Here is a 24,796-nt window from a genome sequence, read left to right as displayed (position 1 = left end):
CTTACAAAAAGTTCAAATAAGTTGAAGCATGTGCTTACTTCAGAATATAAATTAGAAAATTACATCCAGAGGGATTCACTTTTTAAATGGATTTTCTATTGGTAATTTTCGAACTCTATCTGTTGAGGCTTGTTTTGAGAGAGCCAAATTGTCTTTTGACACGGTTGGATGAACATCAGTTTATAAGCTTTTAAAACAAAACACGTATATAATACACTATAAAATAAAGTTAACAGGAATTACTATTTATATCCTATTATATTGATATGCTTTCAGTTACTGATGAAAGGATATCGATCAGAAGTATGCATTTCTGTTTGTCAGAGTTTGTTTCTTTAGACATATTCCGTGAAAACGTACCTAAATTATTTTGAAAGATTATTTGAAACATTCCTCTTGTAATATCATTAGCCTCTTTGACTTTTGGGTTGTGCTGGGTTGTCCTGGCCTATGATACAAATTATTGGAAATGACCAAAACGTGACAGAAACCAAAAATACACTGGGTTCATTGGATTTGTGCAATTATAAAGTTATTAAGATGTTCAAGGGTTTCTGACACCGGATCATTCTAGGGAAATATTCATTGATTTGTTACTGTACACTGAAGATGCGTAGAAATATCACAACAATAACAGACCACAGCTCAACAAATAGCTGTAGTTATATTGAGCTCTCCTGCAGACTCCAACCTTGACCATGGAAACAGTCCCTAAAATAACTCCTATCAACTGCAATGGATCGCCACATACAATCCAGAGACCAGGCGCTGTTATATCTCTTGTCTCTGGGCCCTTTGATTAAAAACAGAAAAGAAAGCAATGCCAACTCAACTAAGCATTTCACCAGTGCATGATGATTGTTAAAGTGCCCCAGAGCCTCAAATGACAAGTTTAAGCTTGCAGAGAAATTTCTTTAGCAAGTGTACCACATCTTTATGCTCCTCAATGAACATAGCCAACCTCTGATTCACAACCACTTAATCTCGATATAGGTAAGGAGATTCCCAGTCAGCATTTCAAATGGATAAACCGTGCATTGTCTTCAGTCAAACATAGTCATTCACTGATATGATGGAAGTTTGTGTGGTTGCTTAACAACATGTTTCTTGAAAAACGGAATGTGTAGCGATTTGAGTGAACGCATAAGCTGCTAACAGTCCCAGTGGTGTCTTGAATGGTAGCAGATTCATTGCATTCTGTGGGGAACTTTTCACCACCTTTTGCCCACTATAGCCCTGGAACAAACCACAACACATCTTCTGGTTTGTTGACTTTTCTATTGTTTATTCGTCCAGGTTAAAATGTATAAACTCACCAACTGATTGGTCAATCAGAATGACCAAAACAATCTTTAGTAACCATAATACAGGTGACTAAAAAAACCTGGGAATGACAATGTTCCAGAGTCCCATGCCTGTGTGACTAACATGCAGAGAATCAACATGTCTATGATATAATCCCTTTAAACCTGACACTGACAGCTGTACTCAACTTGTGCTTTTGCCAACAGAATCCTCAATACAGTGCACCAACATCTCTTTCTCATTTCATGTACATAAAAGTGTGGGAGTGGGTTCATTTATTCTTTTTGCACGTTGCATCATTATGCCAGTATCTTTACGGTTAAGTAACTGAATCGTTTATTCAACAGATTTGTAAAAAAAAATTAAACAAGTGACTATAGCTGCTTCTGAATATGCATACTTCCCTACTGTATAGTAAGTGAAAAACAGTATTCGACTATATCCTAATTCACAGTATTCATAAAATCTAGGCTTAAAATAGCCTTGATGACCTACCTGGCTAATTAATTCTGGCGAGATCCTGAAGTGTGCATTCGATGGACATTTAACTCTCCCTTGAGGGCAAGGGAGATGAGTTGTGAATGACAGTGAAGTGATGCAACTGACGCTTTAGGTCACATGACAAAGCCAACATGACAGATGTAGTACATCCGAATTTACACCAAAATTTAAAAATCTTTAGAAGATATCACTAAACATTTATTTAGCCATAGAAAAGTAATTTTCTTACTTAAGTTTATTTTTCATCTCAGTTTTTTTTTGTGTTTATTTAAAATAAGACAAATCTGATATTATTTTAATCTTATATCTGTTATTTAAGAGTTGAGATTGTTCTTTAATGCTGCATGATCTAACCAGCAGAAGACACGAGCCAGGGTTAAATCCCAGTTGCACAGATGAGGTGCGTTGTAATACTGCGTTACAATGAGCCCCTATTAGAACTATGCTATTATATTCTATACTTTTATGAATTCTTTTGAGAAACCACGAGAAAAAGGTGAATAAAGACTGAGAGTCAATGTTCAGAAATGATTAACTAATATTATGTTTTTAACTATGCTGTATAACTGTGTTTAGCCATGTGTTTGTGTCAAATTTTTAAACATTTTTAATAATTAAAATATGCCATTATTTTATTTATGAAAGTTATTGTATTTTATTGACAAAATACTTTAGTTTGTCTTGGATATTTTTTTGATTATATCAGATGACATTTTAAACTGTCATAGGGTCATGTTACAATGTGCCCCTCACATGTTACAATGTACCCCACCTATGGGGCATGTTGTCACATTTCACTTCCATTCTTTCAGGGTAAATCAAGAAAAAAGTATACACTGTATTAATGAAACAAAACCACATAATTATATTAGACATGTGTGAAATGAATGTGGGGAAAATAAACACTCTGAACCCCAAGTGGATTTACACAAACTGAGAAGGTTGTGCCCCGCTCTCCCCTAGTACCTTCGCAGTATGCAATTTCGGACACATGTAAGTCACATGACAATATGGGGATGCAATAGAATGGTGCAGGTATGACGTCTCTTTGTAAGCCTATCGGCAGTTAGCATCAGTCTGGTTCCCTCGACAAAAACCCAATGGGTTTTTTTCCAAAGGCTTTTGGATTATCACAAAAAAAAAAAAAAAAAAGCTCTGTGATCAACAAAGGTTTATGATAGCCTACTTACATGTTTTGTCCATCAAGATCATTTTCACTGAGGAACACAACTTTTATGAATTTTGAACCTTAAATGCAGTTGCCAGAAGTAAAAAGCTAAAGACTACGTATAAACAAACTACACCACGGTCTTACAACCTCAACGTCACCATCACTAAGCTTCCAACAAATCTTTCAGTTTTTATCTCAAAACATTTCCCCAGAAAGTATGAGTTAGACTAGTTTTTAAGAGCACAACTATAAGCATAATGAGACTGTAAAAGTGGACTGAGACAGCCTCTGCAGTCCCATTTAGCCACTTGTTAGCAACTTCCTTTTCCAAGACACTTAACAGCTTAAAAAATAACACTGATGTATTTTATGTCATAGAATAAAACGTGAAAGTGTCTTGAGCTTGTGTTCACCACAGACCGTATTTCAACCATTTAACTAAAACCCAATTAAAAAAAAAACATTGACTTTGGGATTAGGGAACCGGAGCCTCCAATTATTGTGTGTTGCTCAGAGACATGCAACAGTTAACTCAGCTTTGTTTGGAACTAATTTTATTGGTGGAGCAAAAATAGTCTAAATAAGTAAGCAATATTTTCATATAATAACTTTCTGTACTGAACTGTTGTATAAAAACATTCACACTTGCAGCCATGCTGTTGGACTGAATATCAGCAGAAGGGTGATTATCTGTTTGTTATATTGCTTAAATATATTTTATAAAAAAATATATCAGAGCTCACTTTCAGAAATTGGGGGTTAGGCTACTGAGTATAAAAGTCCAATTAAGAGGCATCTAAACAGAAATCCCTCCATATACAAGCATCATATGCAAACATATACATTATTGCTGTGCATTATATACAAACAGCCGCTAGTTTACACATTCTTTCTTGATGAAGATACTGTATCTGTACACAACTTCTGCATTCAGCAAGTGCAAAGTGTAATAGTTGCTCTGGCAACCTGACTAGCCTTCAACTCTCATGCTGTTTATTAGTGGCAGTTGTGATGTATCCCACAGTGCAAATGAATCCATTCCCTGTGTGCAGTTACTAGGTATGCGAGAGTGGAATGACTGCATGGTGAGGGCTGTTTTGGGATAGGCCTTTTGAGCCAGATAGCACAAATGTTTGAGAGTTTCAGAGATGATAACAGGTCTCTGGAGGAGTGACTCTTCTGTACACTTCACTTATGATGGCTCGTTCGTGCCAGATGTGGTGGATGTTTGACAGGCAACAGCTACTAATATTACATATAGGCAGGTGTTCTCTCCACCAGTCCTATAAAATGTGCACTGTTTAAGCTTTGCAAACAAGGGACAAGAATAAATGCTTCATTCCTACTTGAGAGGAAAAGAAAAGCACTAATTGTCTGTTGACAGATCGTTACATGACATGTTTTAGCTCAGAGACTCCTTACCCCAAACAATGTTCTGACTTAAATTGAGTTTAATAGGAAAATTAACAAGCATGTCAACTATTTTGACCCGGGAGGTATTTCATACGAGGCTCTGCTCGTCAAGATGTAAATAGCTGAGTGATTTGGAATGAAATCTCTGAGGATCATCAGCTAAAGGTTAAAATATAGAACAGCTGCTTAGTAGCTGGAATAATCTCACAGTGTGAAAGCCCAGAGGGCAGCAGATGTGTGAGAGTTTTTTCTCCATCTCAGCAAGAAATGTGCACAAACACCATGACAAAAAAAGAGTTAGGAATAAAATAAGATTTACAAAACACTATCAAATGTACTAACAATTACTAAGGAACGCGGCAAGAGAATTTCCCTTGTAGTCATACAAGCATATCTCTTCTCAAAGTGACGTTCAAAGTACTCAAGAGACTATTGGTTGGCATCCATGTGCAAACTATGACTTCAATTCATGTTTCATTTGTGATGGATTAATATCTACTTCTGTCATGAAACTCTAGATGGCGCAGACTGATAGGTCCTTGTGTAATCTGTTTACTATATGGCAAGCTAATTGGTCTCTGTTGCATCAGTAGCCAATGAGATTGCTTGCTCAACATTTAAAACATTTAAAGTTGTAATGTTGAATCTGAACCGCCTATACATGTAATTTGTAATTCTAATCCCACTGCGTAACGGTTCTACGTCACTAGAAAAGACATTTGGCATAATGGTTGTAATGTGTTGTATGTTGTCCGCCCGTAAACAACTTGACTGACGACTGCTTCTCAAATCTCGGAGTTCAACACGGGATTCGCAAAATGCTTGCTCTTTAAAGACTTGCAAGTATGAATAATTATTGATGTATATATTTTCTACCGGGTGTTCAAAATATGTAGTTTTGTGTTTAATATTGTGTAAGTTTCGGGCTAACTCACATTATTACTGTCTTACTGAAATAGTGAATGCTAATCAGCAGTGTGCCACTATTACCTAAAACTGTCTATTAATGCAGATTGTCTGTCGTTCTTACTACTTTGAGTAAAGGTAAAGGATGGAGCAAGATTTGTTTTACAAACATTTATGTTACATCAGGAACTACAGCTGCAACATCTCATAATGTAGCTCAAACTGAGTAGTGTATCACTGAGAAACGTCCTGCTCAAATTGTCCTTGCGATAGAAGTTCGGGTTGAATAACTAGTTCTATATATGTTTCATCATCGGACTTGCGCTCGGATTGATATGGTAAAATCTTTACAGTGTGTACGATTGCTGCAGTTTAGGAAGCCTCCTGAGCCGAAGAACAGTTATGGTAATGAACGTTAGCTTCCAGAACACGTGCTGTACACGGTAGACCAATCACAATAGACTGTGCCGCCTGGCCAATCAGAGCTGAGTAGCTTGCTTAAGGAGGGATTTAGAGAGACTGATCGTTTGAGAATCATTGAAAAATGTGGTGATGTGCAATGTATATGAGAAAATTAACAGTTTTTTGTTGCTTGATGCATGTAATCCTGTTGTAGGAGACCTCCGAAACAAAATTAGGAGCCTTTAAAATAGCATAATAGGGGCACTTGAAATAGTCTGGTTCAGTGTTGGCTGTAAGCTGTCCCTCTGAAACCCTCCACCTCCCCCAGCTCCACCTGTCTAGATCTGCTACGGGTAATTTCATGTATGCTATTTGCATGCAGCAACATCGCTAAGCAAACTATCCCAAGAGTTGTCATGATAAACTATAGAGTTCCCCTCCCTGATTCTATCACTATATCAGGCCCCTTTGTGCAAAGATTTACTGATAGTTCTCTAGGACAAACAAATGCAAGCTCAGTCATTGCATCACATTTGCTTTTGTGGAGTCCTTGAGGAGCACAGTAGTTTGACATACAGGAAGGGAAGGGGACCTGAGGAGAATGGGGAGAATAAACCGCTTCCGAGTATTTTTTTATAAAACACAGCTTTTAAACACAGCTGTGCTCTGTGTCAACACGAGATCATGTCCACAATTACCATTGCAGTGTCAGTATGTTTGTGTCTGTAGACACATTTGTGCAAGATGTTTCTCATGTCGGTCAGAGTAGTTGGCTGTATCTTAATCACACTAATGGGTTAACTATGCTTGTTTTGTCATAACATGCAAGACCTCTGTAGGAATGTTAGCCTTAGATGGAATGACCATGGACCATGACTTCCTCCAAACAATCAGGACAAGAATTCAGCAGATCAAAAAAGTAAGATTAATTAGTAAGATTATAAGAGACATAAAAGGTCATGTCATGTCGTTCCAAAAACCTTTATGACTTTATTTCTTCTGTGGAACATAAAAGAAGATATTTTGAAGAATGTTGGTAAGTACAAAACGGATGGTTCCCACTTACAAAATACAAAGTCAATGGCAAATGTTTACATAATCTTAGGGAAGTAACATCTTTCAATTTAATCTATTTCCCAAACATGTCTGTTCCTAAATGAAGTATTTATTATCAAAAATGTATATACATGTGCAAGCACTTCCAGGCCATTATTTTTTGTTGTTGTTAGCTGATCCTACATCAGTGTTGGCTATTTTTGTTAACACTAAGCCAATATATTGTAATCAAAGAACCCAGAAGCAGCCGGACGACTGTGTGCTAAAATTATGCCGGTGAGTGTTTGAAATAAATCTCTGGAGAAAGTTATTGATAGACTTGCTGTTCTGACTGTTTACGTTGAGCTAACAGTCACAAATACAGCAATGAGTACGAGAAAAAGTTTTAGACACCAGTCAGAGTGAAACAGAAGTCTGAAAAAGAGCAGTCGTGTCCAGACACACAGTTTTTGAACGACCTGTGGAAAAGGCTCTCACCTCTTTGTTTATAATACTGGGTGGCAAATGAGTGACGAAACATGTAGTGTGTCCGGGAAGTAGACATAAATCAGGTCGTGCTTACTTACCTCCCAGACTTCTAAATGAGGACAAGACATTCATCAGGAAAGAACACAAATTTCAGGGGCCCTGCGACAAGTGTGAAATTAGTCCTGCCAGACTGAATAATTAGCCATGATCAAACCTTCCCAAAGTTAGTGATGCAGTGAAGTCCCTTTGAAGCCGAATAACACCAGGAATGAAACATTGATTCACTCAGGTCAGAGAGAAATAAACAATTTGTAATAGATTTGCTTCGTGTAGGGGTTCTGATCACCTTGTCCACAATAATGCTGCGATAATGACCGGCAGACTGCACATTATCCTTCTTATTACATGGCTACTCACCAAATAAATAAACAATTAAATACTGGAAATTAAATACTGATTTTGAGTTTGAATAATTTTATAATCGTAACTGTATGTTAGGAAAAATAGTCCATTACACTGTGCAAAACAGTGTCTAGCAGTGTAAAAGTCAGTCTAGCAACAAGCCAAAAGCTGCAACAAATGTTTTACTTTCTCATTTTCAGTACAGTTGATAATTGAGATGCAAGATGGTGCATGTTGCGTTTATAGGAAACAAGACATGAGCGGACTGATACACAGCCATTAATGACAGTATTCCAGAGAGCATATAAACCAAGAAACAGGCTCTTGAGAGGATGGCTGTTTGAGGGAGAAAGCGAGCAGTTAAGTGGAGAACACAATCCACCTTAAAGTTTTTTGGCTTGTAATATGAATTTGTTAGTCTTTGCTGTTCTCTATAAGCTAGTGTGCTCCAAAACAATGACAAAATTCGTATTTAGAAGATATAAGCATTCAAAACTTACAGTCTTTCACTTCCGCCAATATGGATCAATGATTTTGATGACATCACTCTGCACTTCAGCTTCTAATCAGATGTTCTGTCCAATCAAATGCTTTTTCTAGAATCTGAAGTGTCCCGTCCCGTCCCCTACATTATAAATAGACGTTGAAGCGGCAGCTGAAATCGGTCACTTGTTCACACAATTACTTTTTCTACATGGTGAATGGCACATAGTGCACTATATATATAGGGAATGATTGGTGTAAATAAATATGCTTTTCATTGTAGTAAATGAAGTCACGCGAACCACCGCAGCGTGCACACAGTCTGCTCCGGTGAGTCCAGAGACACGATAGCACAGAGCGGACCCATTTGAATTCTGCAAAGAATGCTATACTTTAAAGTGATATGGAGGAGATGAGGAGAAACGGTTAGAGATTAGGAGGAAAATGGAGGAAAGTTTCCATACTATATACGGTGAATAACTGTAATAGATCTAACCTTAATTTTACAGTAAAATACCGTTAAATTCAGTTTTTAAATTTCAATTTTTGGAAATGAAAAAGAACAAGTCTGTGTATTTTACAGTGAAAAAACGTAAATTGATATTCCCAGAATTCCCTGCGTGACACTTCACATTTGATGTATGTTCATTGAAATAACTGTTTCTTCTTTTTTTTCTAATCAGTTATGTACTTTAGGGTTTTATGTTACATTTAACGTTGTTAAATTAATGTTTATTGCATTTTTTAAATTTCATGTGTGTTACCATGATGGTGTTTAGTGTTTGTCTGAATGACACCTTCCATATTGTCCTCCTAAAAGTTACTTGTGATGAGCTTTGATTCATTATGTGACTCTCACCTCCACTGTGATTGGTGGTTGTCAGTATATATATATATATATATCAAAGGAACAGATATTAGTATTTCAATAGGTTGGTAATTTAACATTATTTCAGTTAATGAACTATGTTTTTTTTATGGCAAATGAATATTTTCTTAATATTTGCCTATTTGGTATTTTGTCTATAGCTGAAACTAATCGAGGGAGTTTTTCATAGATCTTGAACATAAGCATTTGATGAGACTGCTCCTTCTGCAAACATGCTACATTCAAATTTGAAAATAATTTTGCTTTAAATCTTTGTTTGAAATCTTAAAGCTCTAGAAGGTAGACATGACTAAAAACACCCTGAATGTGGATAACAGAGATAACTTGACAAAGGACTGAATTGTATAAAACATCCGATTCCTAATCCAGTAAAACAAGAAAAAAAAGAAAAGAAAAAAAGTTTTACAGATAGAGGGAATCGAATCAAATTTTTAAACAATCCTAAAAGGGAATATAGCTTTCAGTAGATTTGGTCACTGACCACCAATTGATAATCATAAGTATAATGTTTATTAGCATACCAATCCTCCCTTCTTTATACAGCAGGAATATTAAGAGTATTATGCTTGAATGCTTTTCTGAATTCAGCCACTGATTCGGCCATTTGTTTTGGATGACTCTCTGATTGGTGGATTTTTCTCTTCGGGATTATGGTGTAGTTTAGCACCTGGAATTTGTCAATGAAATACTTTAAGATTTTTTATTAGTTTGTTGTTTTTTTTGTTTTTTTTGTTTTTTTTACTTTCGGACCATGACTGCTGCAATCTATAATTAAATCATTTTCTGATTACTGACACTTATAAACGAGCGCTGTTTAACCTTTTTGATTGTAATATCCTTCTATTTAAGCTGATCTGTACCTTTGTTACAAATAACCTAAAACAAATAAACTAAAAAACGTCAGTTGTCGTACATCTTCATTTTTTTTCTTTATTTTGTAAACATTTGATTAAGATTATGTTAATTTAATTACATTTTAAGACTTACTAGGGCCCCGCTGGAAGTTTACCAAGGCTTCCTAATGGGCCCCGGACCCCTGCTTGAGAACAATTCAAATTAGCATAATTTCTGAGCCAACAAATTCAGGGTATAAAACATACTGACTAATAAAAATGTATCTGACATATGATATATCACACAGTAAACAGTCTTATAAAAAAACTTTTAAAAGCCCAGAGTACTGTTTGTTCCGACCATATCTTGGCGTTCCTTTTAATGAAGACACAAAAGTTCAGCTTGACTTCATCATAGATGGTCTTTTTTCAGAGTTTATGTGAATTCCTGCACTGAAAGAGATTAGCATGCTCTTATCATGTTCTTCCTCTCACTGCTTGTCCAACATGTTATTACTAGGCTACCTGTGTTTTAAAATCCATTATCGTGAGTACTGTATACAGTAATGAAAGGCTTGCCAGGGCATCTCTCCACATATTTGAGGCATGTTACACGCTTTGCTGCATTTGAACCAGACGGATTGTTCACACCTTATAAAAACATCTACAGGACCAGCCCACATCAGTTTGTACCAGCACTGTACAATATCGGATGGTGTCATGCCTTGGATTACCAGATACCAGAGGCTAGTAGATCAACAAGATCAAAGCAGATGGGATTTCTTCTCAACGCACAGGAATTCAACCCTTCATTAAGCTTTGTTTCTTATGCGGTTCATAGTGCAGTCTCCCGAAAAAGCGCTAAATAGGGTCTGCACCAAAAAAATTCGATTTCCATATTCTCACTCTCATACTGTTTCCTAACCGTAAGGACTTTCTTATAGAATATAATTAAGATAATATTTTGAGAAACGTCTGTGCTTTTTGTGTCCATACAATGGAAGTCAACTTTTTCACTGTAAAAAATTATATGATCAATAAGTTGACAACATAGGTCTATGTTTTTACATTGCTTTAACTCATCAAAATAACTTTTTCCAACTCATTTAAGTCAGTTTAATGTAATTTAAGTTGAAATGACTTAAAGGGATAGTTGACCCAAAAATGAACATTCTGTCATCATTCACTCACCCACAAGTTGTTCCAAACCTGTATGAGTTTCTTTGTTCTGCTGAACACAAAAGAAAATATTTTGAAGAATGTTTGTAACCAAGCAGAGAGAGCAACTATTGACTACCATAGTAGGGAAAAAAATATATGGTAGTCAATAGTTGCTCTATCTGCTTGGTTACAAAAACTCATACAGGTTTGGAACAACTTGTGGGTGAGTAAAGAAAGACAGAATTTTCATTTTGGGGTGAACTAACCCTTTAAACATCCAAGTTGATTGTACTTAATTTAAGGCAGCAACTTTTTTTTTTTTACCGACCAGGCATAACATTATGACCTTCCTAATATTGCATTAACAACATTAACCCTGAAGGTGTGCTGTGGTATGTGGCATTGCTGCGTGGTCCAGTTCTGATGCTCATGTACCCACTGTTGGCGCTTCCGGCGGTGGACAGGGGTCAGCATGGGCACCCTGACTGGTCTGCGGCTATGCAGTCCCATAAGCAACAAACTGTGATGCACTGTGTATTCTGACACCTTTCTATCAGAACCAGCATTAACTTCTTGAGAAATCTGAGCTACAGTAGCTCGTCTGTTTGATCGGACCACACGGGCCAGCCTCCACTCCCCACAAGTATCAATGAGCCTTGGCCGCCCCTGACCCTGGTTCACCACTATTCCTTCCTTGGACCACTGCAGACCGGGAACACCCCACAAGAGCTGCAGTTTTGGAGATGCTCTGACCCAGTCGTCTAGCCATCACAATTTGGCCCTTGTCAAACTGGCTCAAATCCTTGCGTTTGGCCATTTTTCCTGCTTCTAACATATCAACTTTGAGGACAAAATGTTCACTTGCTGCCTAATTTATCCCACCCACTACTAACAGGTGCCGTGATGAAGAGATAATCAGTGTTATTCCCTTCATCTGTCATAATGTTATGCCTGATCGGTATATTTGATCATTATGTGCTAAGTCTTTCCAGCCATTTCTCTGCATCCATCTCCTGTACTGTATGCACAAATGAAACATGTCTTACTGACTCCATCTAGTGGTGTAGTATAAAAAGACATCAAGTGAAGAGAAAATGGCTGAAATCAGAAAGCTGGTCACAGAAAAGAAAATCCACAGCAGATGTCTGAGACAGTAAAGAGTTTTATTTGTTTATATTAAATCAAAGGAAAGCACTATAACATACTTCACAAACCAAACGCCTTGTGGTGTAGTACAGTGGTTTTCAATCCGGGCCCTGGGGACCCACAGCACGGCACATTTTGTTCATCTCTCATGGAGCTCTGGTAATGAGCTAATGATCCGATTCAGGCGAGCGAAATAAGGGAGATACAAAATGTGCAGTGCTGTGGGTCCCCATGACCAGGACTGAAAACCACTGGTATAGTAAATCTGCAATGTCGGAAAAAGAAAGATTTCAATATGGCATATTACAAAAAAAGGAAGTAACACTAGTGGACAAGAAAATATTTTTTTAAATAATATAACTGTACATTTTTAAAAAGGTGACCAAAAAAGACAACAAAAAAAACCTATAAACAGAATATCTTGTTATGAAGCCTATATTAAAAAAAAGCCAATAAACACCTTTTTTTTGCCATTAGAGCACAGGGCCTGGAAATGAAAAAAAAAGAAAAAAGAAAGTATCACAGTACACTCAGAGAGACAGCAAGTGGTCAAGAGCAAGAATAAGGCAGGAGAAGATAAGAACTCCTCCCAGAGAGAATGAGTGATGGGAACAGACTCTTCTAGGGCTGAAACAAACCACCAGACCCAATGAAAACCACTGAAGAACGTTTCACTCCATCTCTTATAAATGTGATGCCACTGTTAATATTTATGAAAAAACTTCAAAGTTAACTGGGAAGATGACAGAATAAGAGAGACGATGTTAGTTATACCAAGAGACGCACACTTTTTTAGCAGAAGCAGGATGCAGTAACATGCTCAACAGCCCAGAGTGTATGTCTGCATCACCCATAATCATGTTCTTCTCATAATAGATGCTTATAATACACCCAAAGAACAAATGAACAAAATAAAAAGAAGCTGCAGGGGGTGGAAGTGCGGTCACATTTATGGTGTTTGGCGCATTTTTTTGCTGGCGAAATCCAGTCATTTAAGAGGGCGAAAGATCCCCCCCCCCATGCAGATCTTGCAACGGGTTCAAGTTGGTCACACGAATTCGCCGTGTTGACCAACAGAAAAGCTGCTTGGTTTGAAAGTGACATCTGTGTGAGCTGTGCTTCATCCATCTCTACACTATTGATAATGGACAATTTTTCATGTCACCCTAAATCTCTGCTTGTGTCCTCTCTTCTTGCCTACTTGGACCACAATGAACAAATGCACAACAAAAAGAGGAAGAATTTTAGTCAAGACTACTTGATTGATTTGACCAACAAGATGGTTTTGACCAAAACTCTATAATGACCTTGATGAATGCAAAAATACACACCAAAAACAAAACAAAACAATTGTGGACATGGCACACAGATAACGTTGCTATTGCTTTCTATTACCAATTCTGTAACTGTAATAGAAAGCTACACAGATAACAACACAGATAAGAAGAGTGTGTGGATCTTTGCTATAACAGTTTCTCTGGGGAAAACATTTTGCCCGGATCTGGCAGTCAAGAGACAGGACTCACGATATTGGTGGGAAAAAAAAATACATTCCTGAGCTATATTTAGACGTCTTTCTTCATTTCAAAATATTTGGTCATTCACAAAATATACTGCATTCATTTCAAAGTCCCCGCATGCATAACATGCTGAGAAGGCAAAGAGCCCTCTAAACAGCGTAACATCAAGCAGATATCCTTGCATCATTGCGAATAGCATCTTCGCCAAAATAAAAACAGCAGAATTTGCTTCCTAAAAACCAAAAGATCAATTTTGTTCAGATCAGTGCAAACCTCAACATGAGCAATAACAATGATACATGTGTCCCACGTCCACAAATCACACGTTTTTTTCCCGTAAAACCCCTCACGAGGATCAGAGCTGCGGAGAGAGGGCCCATGCTGAACAACGGTGAAAAATACCATCACAACAAACGTTCACCAAAGACATCCACAGTAAAAGTTCAAAGGGAGAGAACATAAACAAGTACAAATACAACTGACATATTAGAAGCCGCATTACAAGTCTGTATAAAATCCAAAATAAGCACAAAGATATAGTAAATATACACATAAAATAGTTCCTTTTTGTGGTCTAGATTGTTCCAGCCGTCTGAGACAGTCCTGTGCTAAAGTTCTGCATAGCCAAAGCTTCTATTCGCTAACTATGGACTGGATCAATGTCAGCGAAATACAAAGGTTTTTTTCTTTTAGATTTATACCAAAATCATAAAAATGTCAGCGCCTACTCACAATTTGTAGTTCTTAAACTTAATCTTTGTAAACAGTTTGCCCTTTTTCTGTTTCAAAAATACATTCTAGTCAGAAAATTGTGAGGCATACATTTGTGGCAAAGCTCTCTTTCATAGTTTTTTTCTCTTTTTATACAAAAAATATGCAAAATAATGCTCTATACACATCATCTAGACTCTTCCGTCCTCTCTTTCTCTCTTTCGTGACTGTGCAGGAGGAGATCTCATGAATTCTATCATTTCAATGATGGGGACTGGCCACATTATGAAGGACGGACTGAGTTTTGATAGCCTGAAGCATGTACGAGTTGCTTTGGCTCACAGGCCAGCAAGGTGACGAGCGAGCAATATCATGGCGCATGCTCTAAACTTCAGGCAGTGACAGAAAACTGTTGGTTAATTTAGATGTGTCTGCTTAGCAGCCCGAGCCAGCCGATTCAGTAGAGTGGCTGACACCAAGCACGTTCTAGTCCTGGAACTGAAACAAAGGTTGGGTGGCATTGCGAGGGGTGAAGGCTCAACCCATCCTGCTGGTGTCTCGTATCACAGCATTTGGTGCATCAATATGGGCTGGTATTAGGCCGGCTGTCGACGCCTTCTGTTCCATAACACGTCGTATTGTCGTTTTCACATTCAAGACCGTCCCATCCTTTTGCTGCTATCGAAATGTCAGCGAAAGCTGGTGTGACATGATAACATCAAAAATCACTGTGTAAAACAAGCACATTCATTTTGTTTTGGTTGCATGGCTTTGAATTAGACCAGCAATGCAACGGCCCGAACCCGCCATCATCGATTTGGCATTGCTATGGCTTCAGCAATCTTGATTGTCACTCGGCACAAGGAGTAGATACACGGCAGGTTCATGTGTTCAAGCATGTTTGTTTGTTTCGTCCGTCTTTACAGGTCAAAGCATGTGTGAAGCGTCCAGATTTGGTTTCACACATCTGTTGAGTGATGAGCGGTGTCTCGGGAGGCAGATGGAGCATGCTGAGCAATGGCGGCCACTGAGAGACGGAGTCTGGGTGACTCATGCGAACGTGATGATTCGTTTCATATCAACATGTAGTGTTTATGCATGCGCTTTGTGTTTAAGAAAACGGAGAGAAAAAAAAAAAGAGAGATTTTTTATGTTTATAGAAATCTGAGTGCTATAGGTTCTGTGCTTTAGTCGTCATGTCCATGGACTTGTAAGTATGTATACATGCATGATGTGGCTCTTTAAAGTCTGTCGCTTCGAAAGCTGTCCTCTACTGAGGGGTCAGGGAGGACCATATCGGGGTCACTGAGCATGCTCAGTCCATCCAAACTCAGCGGCTCAATACGTAGTTCATCCTCCAGTGGGAAACCTCCCTCTGAGTCCAAACACTCTGGCACTGCAGACAACACGCTGCTGATGTCCTTAGACAGGCTGGGATTGGAGTCGTCTGAGAGAGAGCAGAATCGTGAGTGAATAACAGTAGATGTGAAAGAACAGATGAGCAAACATTTTTTTTTTTTAATTTGGTCACCTGAAAGGCTAGTCCACTTCACATACCATCTTAAAGGAACACTCCACTTTTTTTGAAAATAGGCTCATTTTACTCAAGTCCCCTAGAGTTAAATAGTTGAGTTTTACCGTTTTTGAATCCATTCAGCCGATCTTTGTATCTGGCGGTAGCACTTTTAGCATAGCTTAGCATACATCATTGATTCTAAACAGTCCATTAACATCTCATTCAAAAAATGACCAAAGACACTTTCAATATTTTTCCTATTTAAAACTTGACTCTTCTACAGTTACATCGTGTGCTAAGACAAACTGAAAATGAAAAGTTGCGATTTTCTACACCTATATGGCTAGGAACTACGTTCTCATTCCTGCGACTGTTTACAAAATTACCCAAATTATAAAAAGAAAAGAGATAAAATCAAATTACTTTCATGGTGGTATATATGGCAGTTTTCCCTGTGGTATCGAATATCAATATTTTTCAAGGTGTCGTATCAAAGTTAGAAATTCCAGTTTCGTGACAACACTATAAGAAATGTAAAAAAACATCTTTATAAAATAGACAGCTAGTTGTGATGATCAGAGTTTATACCTGTAAGGATGATGTTGGGCACTCCTCCACAATTAGAGTAAAACATGTTGGGCCTCATCTGATGGTGGTCTTGCAGGTTGCCATGGCTACCACCCAAGCCCATGAGGGCAGCCTGAGAGCAGTAGAGGTTGGAGGAAGGGTCAAAACCTCCTGCCACTGAGCTCATGACATTCTCCAACATGTTATACTGATCCTGCGGTTTAAACACATGCAAAATATTTGTTAATGTTTATAAGACAAAAGATGAACAACTCTGGAACCAGAGTGCACGGCAGGATCTTATATGTTTACCTGATAGGACGAACACTTGGATTGACGTCCGGAGAACTGCAGATCCATAAAGGGATCGTTAAAGAACGCTGCCATGCTGTTGTGCTGCACGCAAAAAGAAGCAAGAGGAAGTTATAAACATGTTTACACTATATACAGCCATGGTCAGAATTATTGGCACCTTGGTGAATATGAACAAGGAAGCCTGTAAAAATAAATCTGCATTGTTAATCCTTTTGATTTTTTATTTTTTTTTTATCTAACCTTTCATTAGATTTAAAATGGGGGCTCCAATACATGTTGGCCAAAATTAATGGCTCCCTTTAATTAAATACTTTTGTCAAGCTCCCCTTACAGAATCTCTCCAGATCCTTCAGATGTTGGTGCTTCTCGTCAGTTCACCCCACTCATTTTCGGTTCAGATCAGGGATCTGGGACAGTCATGGCAGAAGCTTCATTTTGTGCTCAGTGACACATTTTTGTGTTGATTTTAATGTTTGTTTTGGACTGTTGTCATGATGGAAGATCCAACCCAATTATAAGATTTCTAGCAGAAGCGGTCAAGTTTTGATTTTTTTATCTGTTGGCATTTGATAGAATCCGTGATACAATGTATCTGAACAAGATGTCCAGGACCTCCAGCAGAAAAATAGTCCTACAACATTAAAGATCCAGCGGTATATTTAACCGTGATCATGGGGTACTTTTTATCCCTGTTTAAGTTTCATATGACCACAGAACCCGGTCCCGTTTGAAGTTCCAGTCGTGTCTGAAACTGAATTTGCTGGAGTGTTTTTGGATGAGAGCAGATGATTTTTCATGAAACCACCCAAACAACATGTCAAGATGCGGTTTGATTTTTATTTAATTTTTTTAGGCTTTCTGACCCCAAGACTCAACTAATTTCTGCAATTCTCCAGCTGTGAGACTCTTGGAGAGTCTTTGGCCACATTATCCAGGCAGATTCATAATGTCTCCTGTTGACTGGAGCTTCTTAACTGCCCTGATGGTGGAAATGGGAATTTTCAATACTTTAGCTATTTTCTTACAGCAACTTTCTATTTTGTGAAGCTCAACAATCAGAACTATATTCTTTGGATTTACTCATTGTGATTAAGCGAATTTGGCCTTTGCGTTTCCTCGCATTTATACTCCTGTGAAAATAGTAGTCATAGCTGGATAATTCCATGTTCCTAGTCACCCTGGTGTGCTTAACAAAAGTAAATATGAACGGGAATTTACTTAGATTTTTGGGAATTTTATGAAATGAAATATCATTCACAGCCTTCTTTGATCATTTTTAACAAGGGTGCAAATAATTCTGACCAGAACTATATATCATATATTCAAATTACATTATTTACAATGTATAGTGCCGGAAATAGTGCCAAGTGTTTCTACAGTCTTGGCTGATCACAACATGTTTCAATGTTTTCCTGTTCAGCCAAAAATAACCAGCCTGTGAAACAGCTGAACATTAGCCTCTCCCCTCAGAGCCCCATCTCTACTAACAGCTGATTTCAATGGGAACTTACAGCACTGGAATTAAAGTCGAGTGGGACATTCTGCAGCGGGGACACAGGCTGGTGCTGTTGTTGCTGGTGCTGTTGTTGCTGCTGCTGTTGGTGCTGTTGTTGCTGCTGCTGTTGTTGCTGCTGCTGTTGTTGTTGGTGGTGCTGCTGTTGTTGGTGCTGTTGTTGGTGCTGCTGCTGTTGGTGCTGTTGTTGGTGGTGCTGTTGTTGTTGCTGCTGCTGCTGTTGTTGGCCACCTGTTGGTCGCTGCTGCACACCTGGATGCTGGGAGCTCTGCTGAATAGATGGATGGGACTGGGGAGGTGGTTGTTGCTGCTGCTGCTGCTGCGCCTGCTGGTAAAGGGGGTAGGGAGGAGGCGGTTCCATTGGCAAGTTGCTGGTGTCCAAGGCAACCCCCTAAAGAGAACAGGAAAGTTATAAAATCATTTGACTAGGCTACGGTGCGCACCAGAACACTCTGTTCTTGGCAAAAATGAACAATAGACCAGCTGCAAACATTTCTAAGCACAGCTCTTCACAAAATAAACAAAAGTAAAGAAATATTTTTTTTTTAAACGCGAGTGATGGCATTGAGTTTTACAGATGAGACTAGCACCTGGTTTCATAGTCTGTTCTGCTCACACACACACAAAAAATATAGTTGTATGACTTCAGAAGACTTTGACAGTACACAGGTCATATGGACCATTTTTATGGAGCTTATCCCCCTTTAAAAAAAATAAATAAAGTAGTTTAACCGGCTCCTGGTAGCCAGATATGACAGTGCTACTGTAACACACATTGCCACGGATATGGCCCACTGCAGATGAGTCGCAGAGTATCTCTTCAGGCCGAAGCGCAACCAGCCGCAAATGAAACTCAAAGTTACTACTAAGATACTAAATGATCTTTCCAGTGCTGATGTCGCTCTTTCTCCATTAACTGATGATAAAAAAAGTGCAGCTCATATCTGTTGCTTTCGCTGCTATGAACTGAAGATCAGATTTTTATTTGTTTTGAGGACACATTTATGTGGCCGAGTGTAAATGGAACCGTTTTAACAAATCAGACAGCTATCCGATCAGAGAAAACGCATTAAGTAAACAGGCCATTAAATGCAGTCTTGGTGAGCATAAGGGATTTCTTTCAAAAACATTGAAAAAAAAAATCATACCAACACCAATCGGTAGTGTATATTTGTATAACTGCTCTGTGGATACAAACTCAAGTACACTTTAGATTGTTTTTCTTGCGCAAACTCATAACAATGAGTACAATTATTCTAAATTATAGACTTCAGTTATAAACTCCCATGAAAGAGTATAGAAAGTCTTGTTAAATGATTTACTAAAAAGAACCTGTTTAAAAGCATTAGATTGGCACAGAGCATTAGATTAATCTTGGGATTTAGGAATCAACATGTAGACTCTATAAAAAATTAAACAAAATGTTGCAATTAAAATGTAAAAAAAAAAAAAGAGGCAGAGAATCTGGTGTTGAACTCAAATGGCTGCGCTACATGGCCCAGACCAATTTGATAGTGTTGCACAGTGCAACCATTTGAATTCATCACAGAAATATTTGTTTCAATGCCTCACGGGGTCAAAACTGATCAGTAGGGCGCCATTCAAAGACTCTATTCAGAATAAACAAACCTTTGCTTATCCACTCATGTTGTGCAGATAATTGGTCTTTACTGCATGGTTCAACAATGCAAGTGCCACACATTTAAGTATTTGCCCTTTAGCATTCACTGTACACACCAGAAAATGGTAGTGCATGATTAAAAAAATTTTTTTTAATGTATGGTCGCACCAGTGAAAAGTCTAACAACATTAGAAGCAGTCTGCAGCCCTGTACAGTCGATCTTCTGGATGAATACTGAGAAAAGATACCACTGGAGAACTTGAGCTGTTGGGTGAGGCATTCTAATGAGCACTTTCTCACCTGTGTGATCGGAGAGAGAGAGGGCGACATTGTCGGGGAGAGCTGCTTGCTCAGGCTTCGCCTCTGATCGCCCCCTGGAGAGAGCGTCAGAGGACTAATGGGTGCCGGCCGCCTCCTGGGTGAACTCGCCATGCCCGTTGGAGGAGGGTTGGACAGTGAGGAGAGACGCAGGGACGTGTGGAGCGACGGATTGCTGAGAGATGAGTGCAGCTGAGAGTTGGTGAGGGACGCCTGGATGGAAGGGTTGCTTAGCGAGGATGACAGCCCTGAGAGTACAACAAACAAGACATAATCAGCTTCAGAGGTCAAAAGTTCTTCTTGAACTGCCTTAATGAAACTGAGATAAACCAATAATGGCTTTATGAGTCACTGCGTGCAGGCCGGCTCCTGTCCTGATGTCCACTCCTCAGAGAAGACACTGAGCAATTGTCTGCAGGTTACTGGACCAGCGAGAGCGAGAGAGAAAAGAGCTGTTTATGAGCAGCCAATTCAGGGGTTAAAGGTCACCTGTGTCTCTGGGGACCAGCCAATGAGCGAGCAGCCCAGCTGAAACGGGCAGCAGAAACATCCCAGCACACCCTGTTCCCAGACATGAGAGCGAATGGAAAGAATAAAGCTCAAGAGAATGGAAGTCAAAGAGAGCGATCAGATGGCGGGTGGATTTAAAAAGGGGGGAAGAGAGAGGAGGAGAACTGTGGACCTCTGCATGGATGTGGCCCTTTAGAAAACACATGGCATTCATTCCCCAGAAAGCGCCTACAGTGTAAGCCTACAGTGTGCCATTAAACAAAGACTGAAGTGTTCAGCCAGGCTCTTCTGAAGCCAGGAGATGCTTTAACAGCAAACGAGCCTCCTTGAATAACGATTTGGTCACAAACAAAAGCTCTTTTTATCTTTTGACTGTGCGTGAATGAGATTACGCATGTGTGAAAACCAGTACAAGTATTAATGTGTCTGTTTATGCCGGATATGGTCAACCTACTGACCTTGTGAGTTTCCAATGCCCAGATGCATCATGGCTGCAGGCAGGTTGCCGGTGCTGCTGCCTCCGCTCAGGTTGGGATATCCAGTCTCGTCTGGGTCCAGCGGAGTAGGCAACGGAGAGGGGAAGTGCAGGTTACTGAGGTCAGGCAGAGACCCGCCAGTGTTTAACGTGCCCTGGTAGTGAGAAAGACCAGCATTCTGCTCTGGAGATGGGAATATACTGCAGAGAAACAGAGACAGACAATTTCAGGATGTTTAAATGCAAATATAAATAAACATGAACACACACACCCTTGACTTACTTGATTCCAGGCACTTCACAGGACTTTGGCCGGGAGGACAGAGACTGCACCTGCAACCAGGCAACATGTGAATTAAACGTTCACACTAACCAAAGATACATTTAACAACCTACCATCTACAAAGAATCAATTAGTACCGCTGTACCTAGTAAGACAAAATGGCATCATACTCAAATCAATAATACATTTTCTGCAGCCAGCAGCACAAAGATTTTGTTAAAGTCATCATGTCAAACTGACAATTCCTATTTGTTTCCTTCATGTTGCAGTGATTTTATAAATCATTTATGCATACACATCATTCATTTTTCAAAAAAAAAAAAATTGTGCTGTTAAAATATTAACATGCCCCTCCTTATCTTAACAACATCTCTTCTCTGTCAGTCACAATAAATTATCGCAGCTATAAGCAAATTGCAACAATCCAATAATTCTTGATGGACAAAATTAAGTTACACTCTACATTATACTCCAATTTGAGAGTACTTGGATAAACATCACTATAAGAGAAAAAAAGATTATCACAATTTCTGTTTCATCTAGGGCTGTGCAATATGGACAAAATAATCATATTGCGATTTTTGTAATGAATATTGCAATTGACCTATCGGTAAGCCCTGCCCCCCTTAGTTACTGTTGCTGACTCGGACAAACAAACAATATCTTAGAATGTTGCAATATCTTACAGTGACAGCTGTCAGTGTGAAAACCTTATCACGAGATGTTTTTGGACACAGAATGCAGCGTATATCCCGTCCGAAAGATGGCCAAACTTTACTGATGGTTTATCAAGTTTATTATGTCCTTTTTCATTCAAAAAAAAAAAAAATTGATTACACCAAATTATTTTTATTCTGGCCTTAACTTTTTCTCCTGTTCGCCTATTCTATTCTGCCGCTCAGCTTCGTTGTAATTTGCGCAGTGAGCGGAGTGTGCTCTGATTGGTCAACATCTTAAACATGCGCACAAGAACGTAAATATATGTGACCCCGCCTGTGAAAACCCAGCTAAAGTCATTTTTTTGTGATTCACCGTTTTATACATAAAATCCTACATAATGTAAAGAACATTCTGTGAAAATATAACCTTGATATCTTTAATATTGACTGAGTTAGACCACAGAAAATCCTGATTTTGAGAAATTCCAATTTTAAAATCAAGCTTATTTTTAAAATTGCAAACCATTTTAACCATTATTATTCTGACAATGTGCCATATACCACATTAAAGCTAATATTCTCCCATTTTCAGTGATATAGGACACATTTATGGGAAAATCCTTAGAGCTTTGTAAAACAAGACTATTTATTATGATGTGCATGTCCAAAAAGCGTGAAACATTGAAACGAATGGGGGTACCACAAGAGCTTGATTTACCAAGTCAGTTCATTCTAATGATTTGTAGACTATAACTTTATTAGTAAAATGAAATATCAGTAGAAAATGTCATTAATAGGGCTATATATATATCCATTAATATATAAAACATCCATAGAAAATCTCATTCTGTAACCTTTGGAGTAAATCCCACACTAATGCCCTACCAAGTTACCAAGTTAACTATGAATCTTCACTTGTCTCACAATTTGATTAGATTATGATTCATTATGATTTTTTCATGGCTCATTGCGCTTAATAACTCTTTTACATAAGCACGTCCTGCATTTTATTTTCTCATTCATGCATGTTCTATTCGTATAGGCTACAAACCGAAACCAAAACATCAGACGCAAGAGCTTTGCTTCCGAAGGACATGCGCAACTTTTTTAAATAATATATAATACGGGTTCTTTATTTAGCCTACAAAAAACAGTAGGCCTATATTAATCATTATTCATTTAACTATCAGCTGTTCTGTTCCTTGCGCTTTGCGTGCCGCGCCCGTCCGGTCAGAGAGGGAATTCATAAACTCAGTGCATCAGCATCCAAAAACCAACTATTTTGCCACATAGCAGCCATTTTTGGTGCAAAATAATAAAGTAGTGTCAATAAAATCCTTAATTTCAGTATTTATAATATTATAAATGAAAAATTGAGTACTGTATCTCAAAGCCCTTGGTATAATCTATCATTTTTATGGCTGTGACTACTTTGACGCTCTAATTCTCATAATTAGATTTATGCGACTTTAGCCGGGGTTTCACAGGCGGGGTCACATATATATAAATAAATTAATAAACAAAATCGCAACCTTAAGAGATTTAGAAATCGCATTTGAAATCGTGATTGTTTTGCGATTGCGATTAATTGCACAGCCCTAGTTTCATCCAAACTTTAAATACTTCATTACCAATTAATTACTACTTCTCGGAAATACTTCTCGGAATTCTCGAAAACACCAAATTACCAAATTACTAAATAAATGGTGGGTATAATACATTTGTTTATAGGGAAAATGTAAAAGTGCAAAACATTAAACAGACTTAACAATAAGCAAAATATAGAGGTCAACCAAAGCCTTTTTGCAACCCAGAGACAGCATGTGCAAATAATTGACAGGTTGGGTAAGATTAAGTAAAACACTGGGCAGAAAATGTATCTTTTTAAGAGAAAAGCTCTGTTTGGGGGTGGGGATGGGGATTTAAACTCTTGACATCTGGCAACCCTAAGCCTGAAAGCTAGTGAAGGCTTGTTACCAACACCAGAAACATTGAAATGTCAAATTAAAAAGCAGCCCTACATAGTACACAATTATTTATACAATACTTGATAACTTTTTTCTAAACAAAATGAATAAAACACTACACTGAATACAGCTCTTTATTTTGTTGGTAATAATGGGCAGTAAGAGGTATATTAAGTCTAAGCCAGATCTTCTATTTTGATCCTAATCAGATTTTTTTTTTGGAAAGACTTTTTAAATTTGCCATTTAGCATCCTCATGTACTCACCTTTTTGGCCTCCCATAACTGTTTGGGCAGTGGCTTATTCACACCGAGCAGATTCTCCTCATTAGGGACAGGAGGGAATGAGAACACTGCAGAGGAAAAAGACAGACTCACATTAAATAACACAAATAATCCCTGTTACTACCTTTTGCTGTATGTATTCACATTGCACCAGTAGTGTTGCTCAAGTCACTACTATATACATTTTATGTTGTCAACAGCTTAAAATCACAAATAAATAATAAAAAAGAGTGAAAGTAAATACCCCATCTGCATCCTACAAAAAAAGAAAAAAAGGGAAGATTTATTAAAGCTATTAAGGAATCTTAGGCTAAACTATATGAGAGGCTGAGTGGGATCTGACTGTCTTCAGAAAAGTTTCAATGGCATATTTTCCTCTAACTCCGTATAATGTCCGTTTAT

General features: G+C 38.3%; 1 protein-coding gene across 1 annotated transcript in view; it reads right to left on the bottom strand.

Moving 5' to 3' along the window:
* Nucleotides 1-12,135: 12,135 nt before the first annotated feature.
* The window catches only part of crtc3 (CREB regulated transcription coactivator 3), a 59,275-nt gene continuing 46,614 nt past the window's right edge, over nucleotides 12,136-24,796 (bottom strand). Inside the window, exons 8-16 of the mRNA XM_079811230.1 lie at nucleotides 24,377-24,462; nucleotides 21,486-21,535; nucleotides 21,186-21,403; nucleotides 20,200-20,465; nucleotides 18,277-18,669; nucleotides 16,763-16,846; nucleotides 16,472-16,664; nucleotides 12,373-15,814; nucleotides 12,136-12,246 (exon numbers count right to left, since the gene is read on the bottom strand). Of these exons, the coding sequence (XP_079667356.1) occupies nucleotides 15,609-15,814; nucleotides 16,472-16,664; nucleotides 16,763-16,846; nucleotides 18,277-18,669; nucleotides 20,200-20,465; nucleotides 21,186-21,403; nucleotides 21,486-21,535; nucleotides 24,377-24,462 (1,496 nt within the window). The 3' untranslated portion in view covers nucleotides 12,136-12,246; nucleotides 12,373-15,608. The remainder of the gene's footprint in view (nucleotides 12,247-12,372; nucleotides 15,815-16,471; nucleotides 16,665-16,762; nucleotides 16,847-18,276; nucleotides 18,670-20,199; nucleotides 20,466-21,185; nucleotides 21,404-21,485; nucleotides 21,536-24,376; nucleotides 24,463-24,796) is intronic.

This window comes from Gobio gobio (assembly GCF_949357685.1).
Source record: "Gobio gobio genome assembly, chromosome: 2".
NCBI classification, from domain to species: Eukaryota; Metazoa; Chordata; class Actinopteri; order Cypriniformes; family Gobionidae; genus Gobio; species Gobio gobio.
The sequence above is the reverse complement of the archived record's forward strand: the minus strand, read 5'-3'. Positions and strand labels throughout refer to the sequence as shown.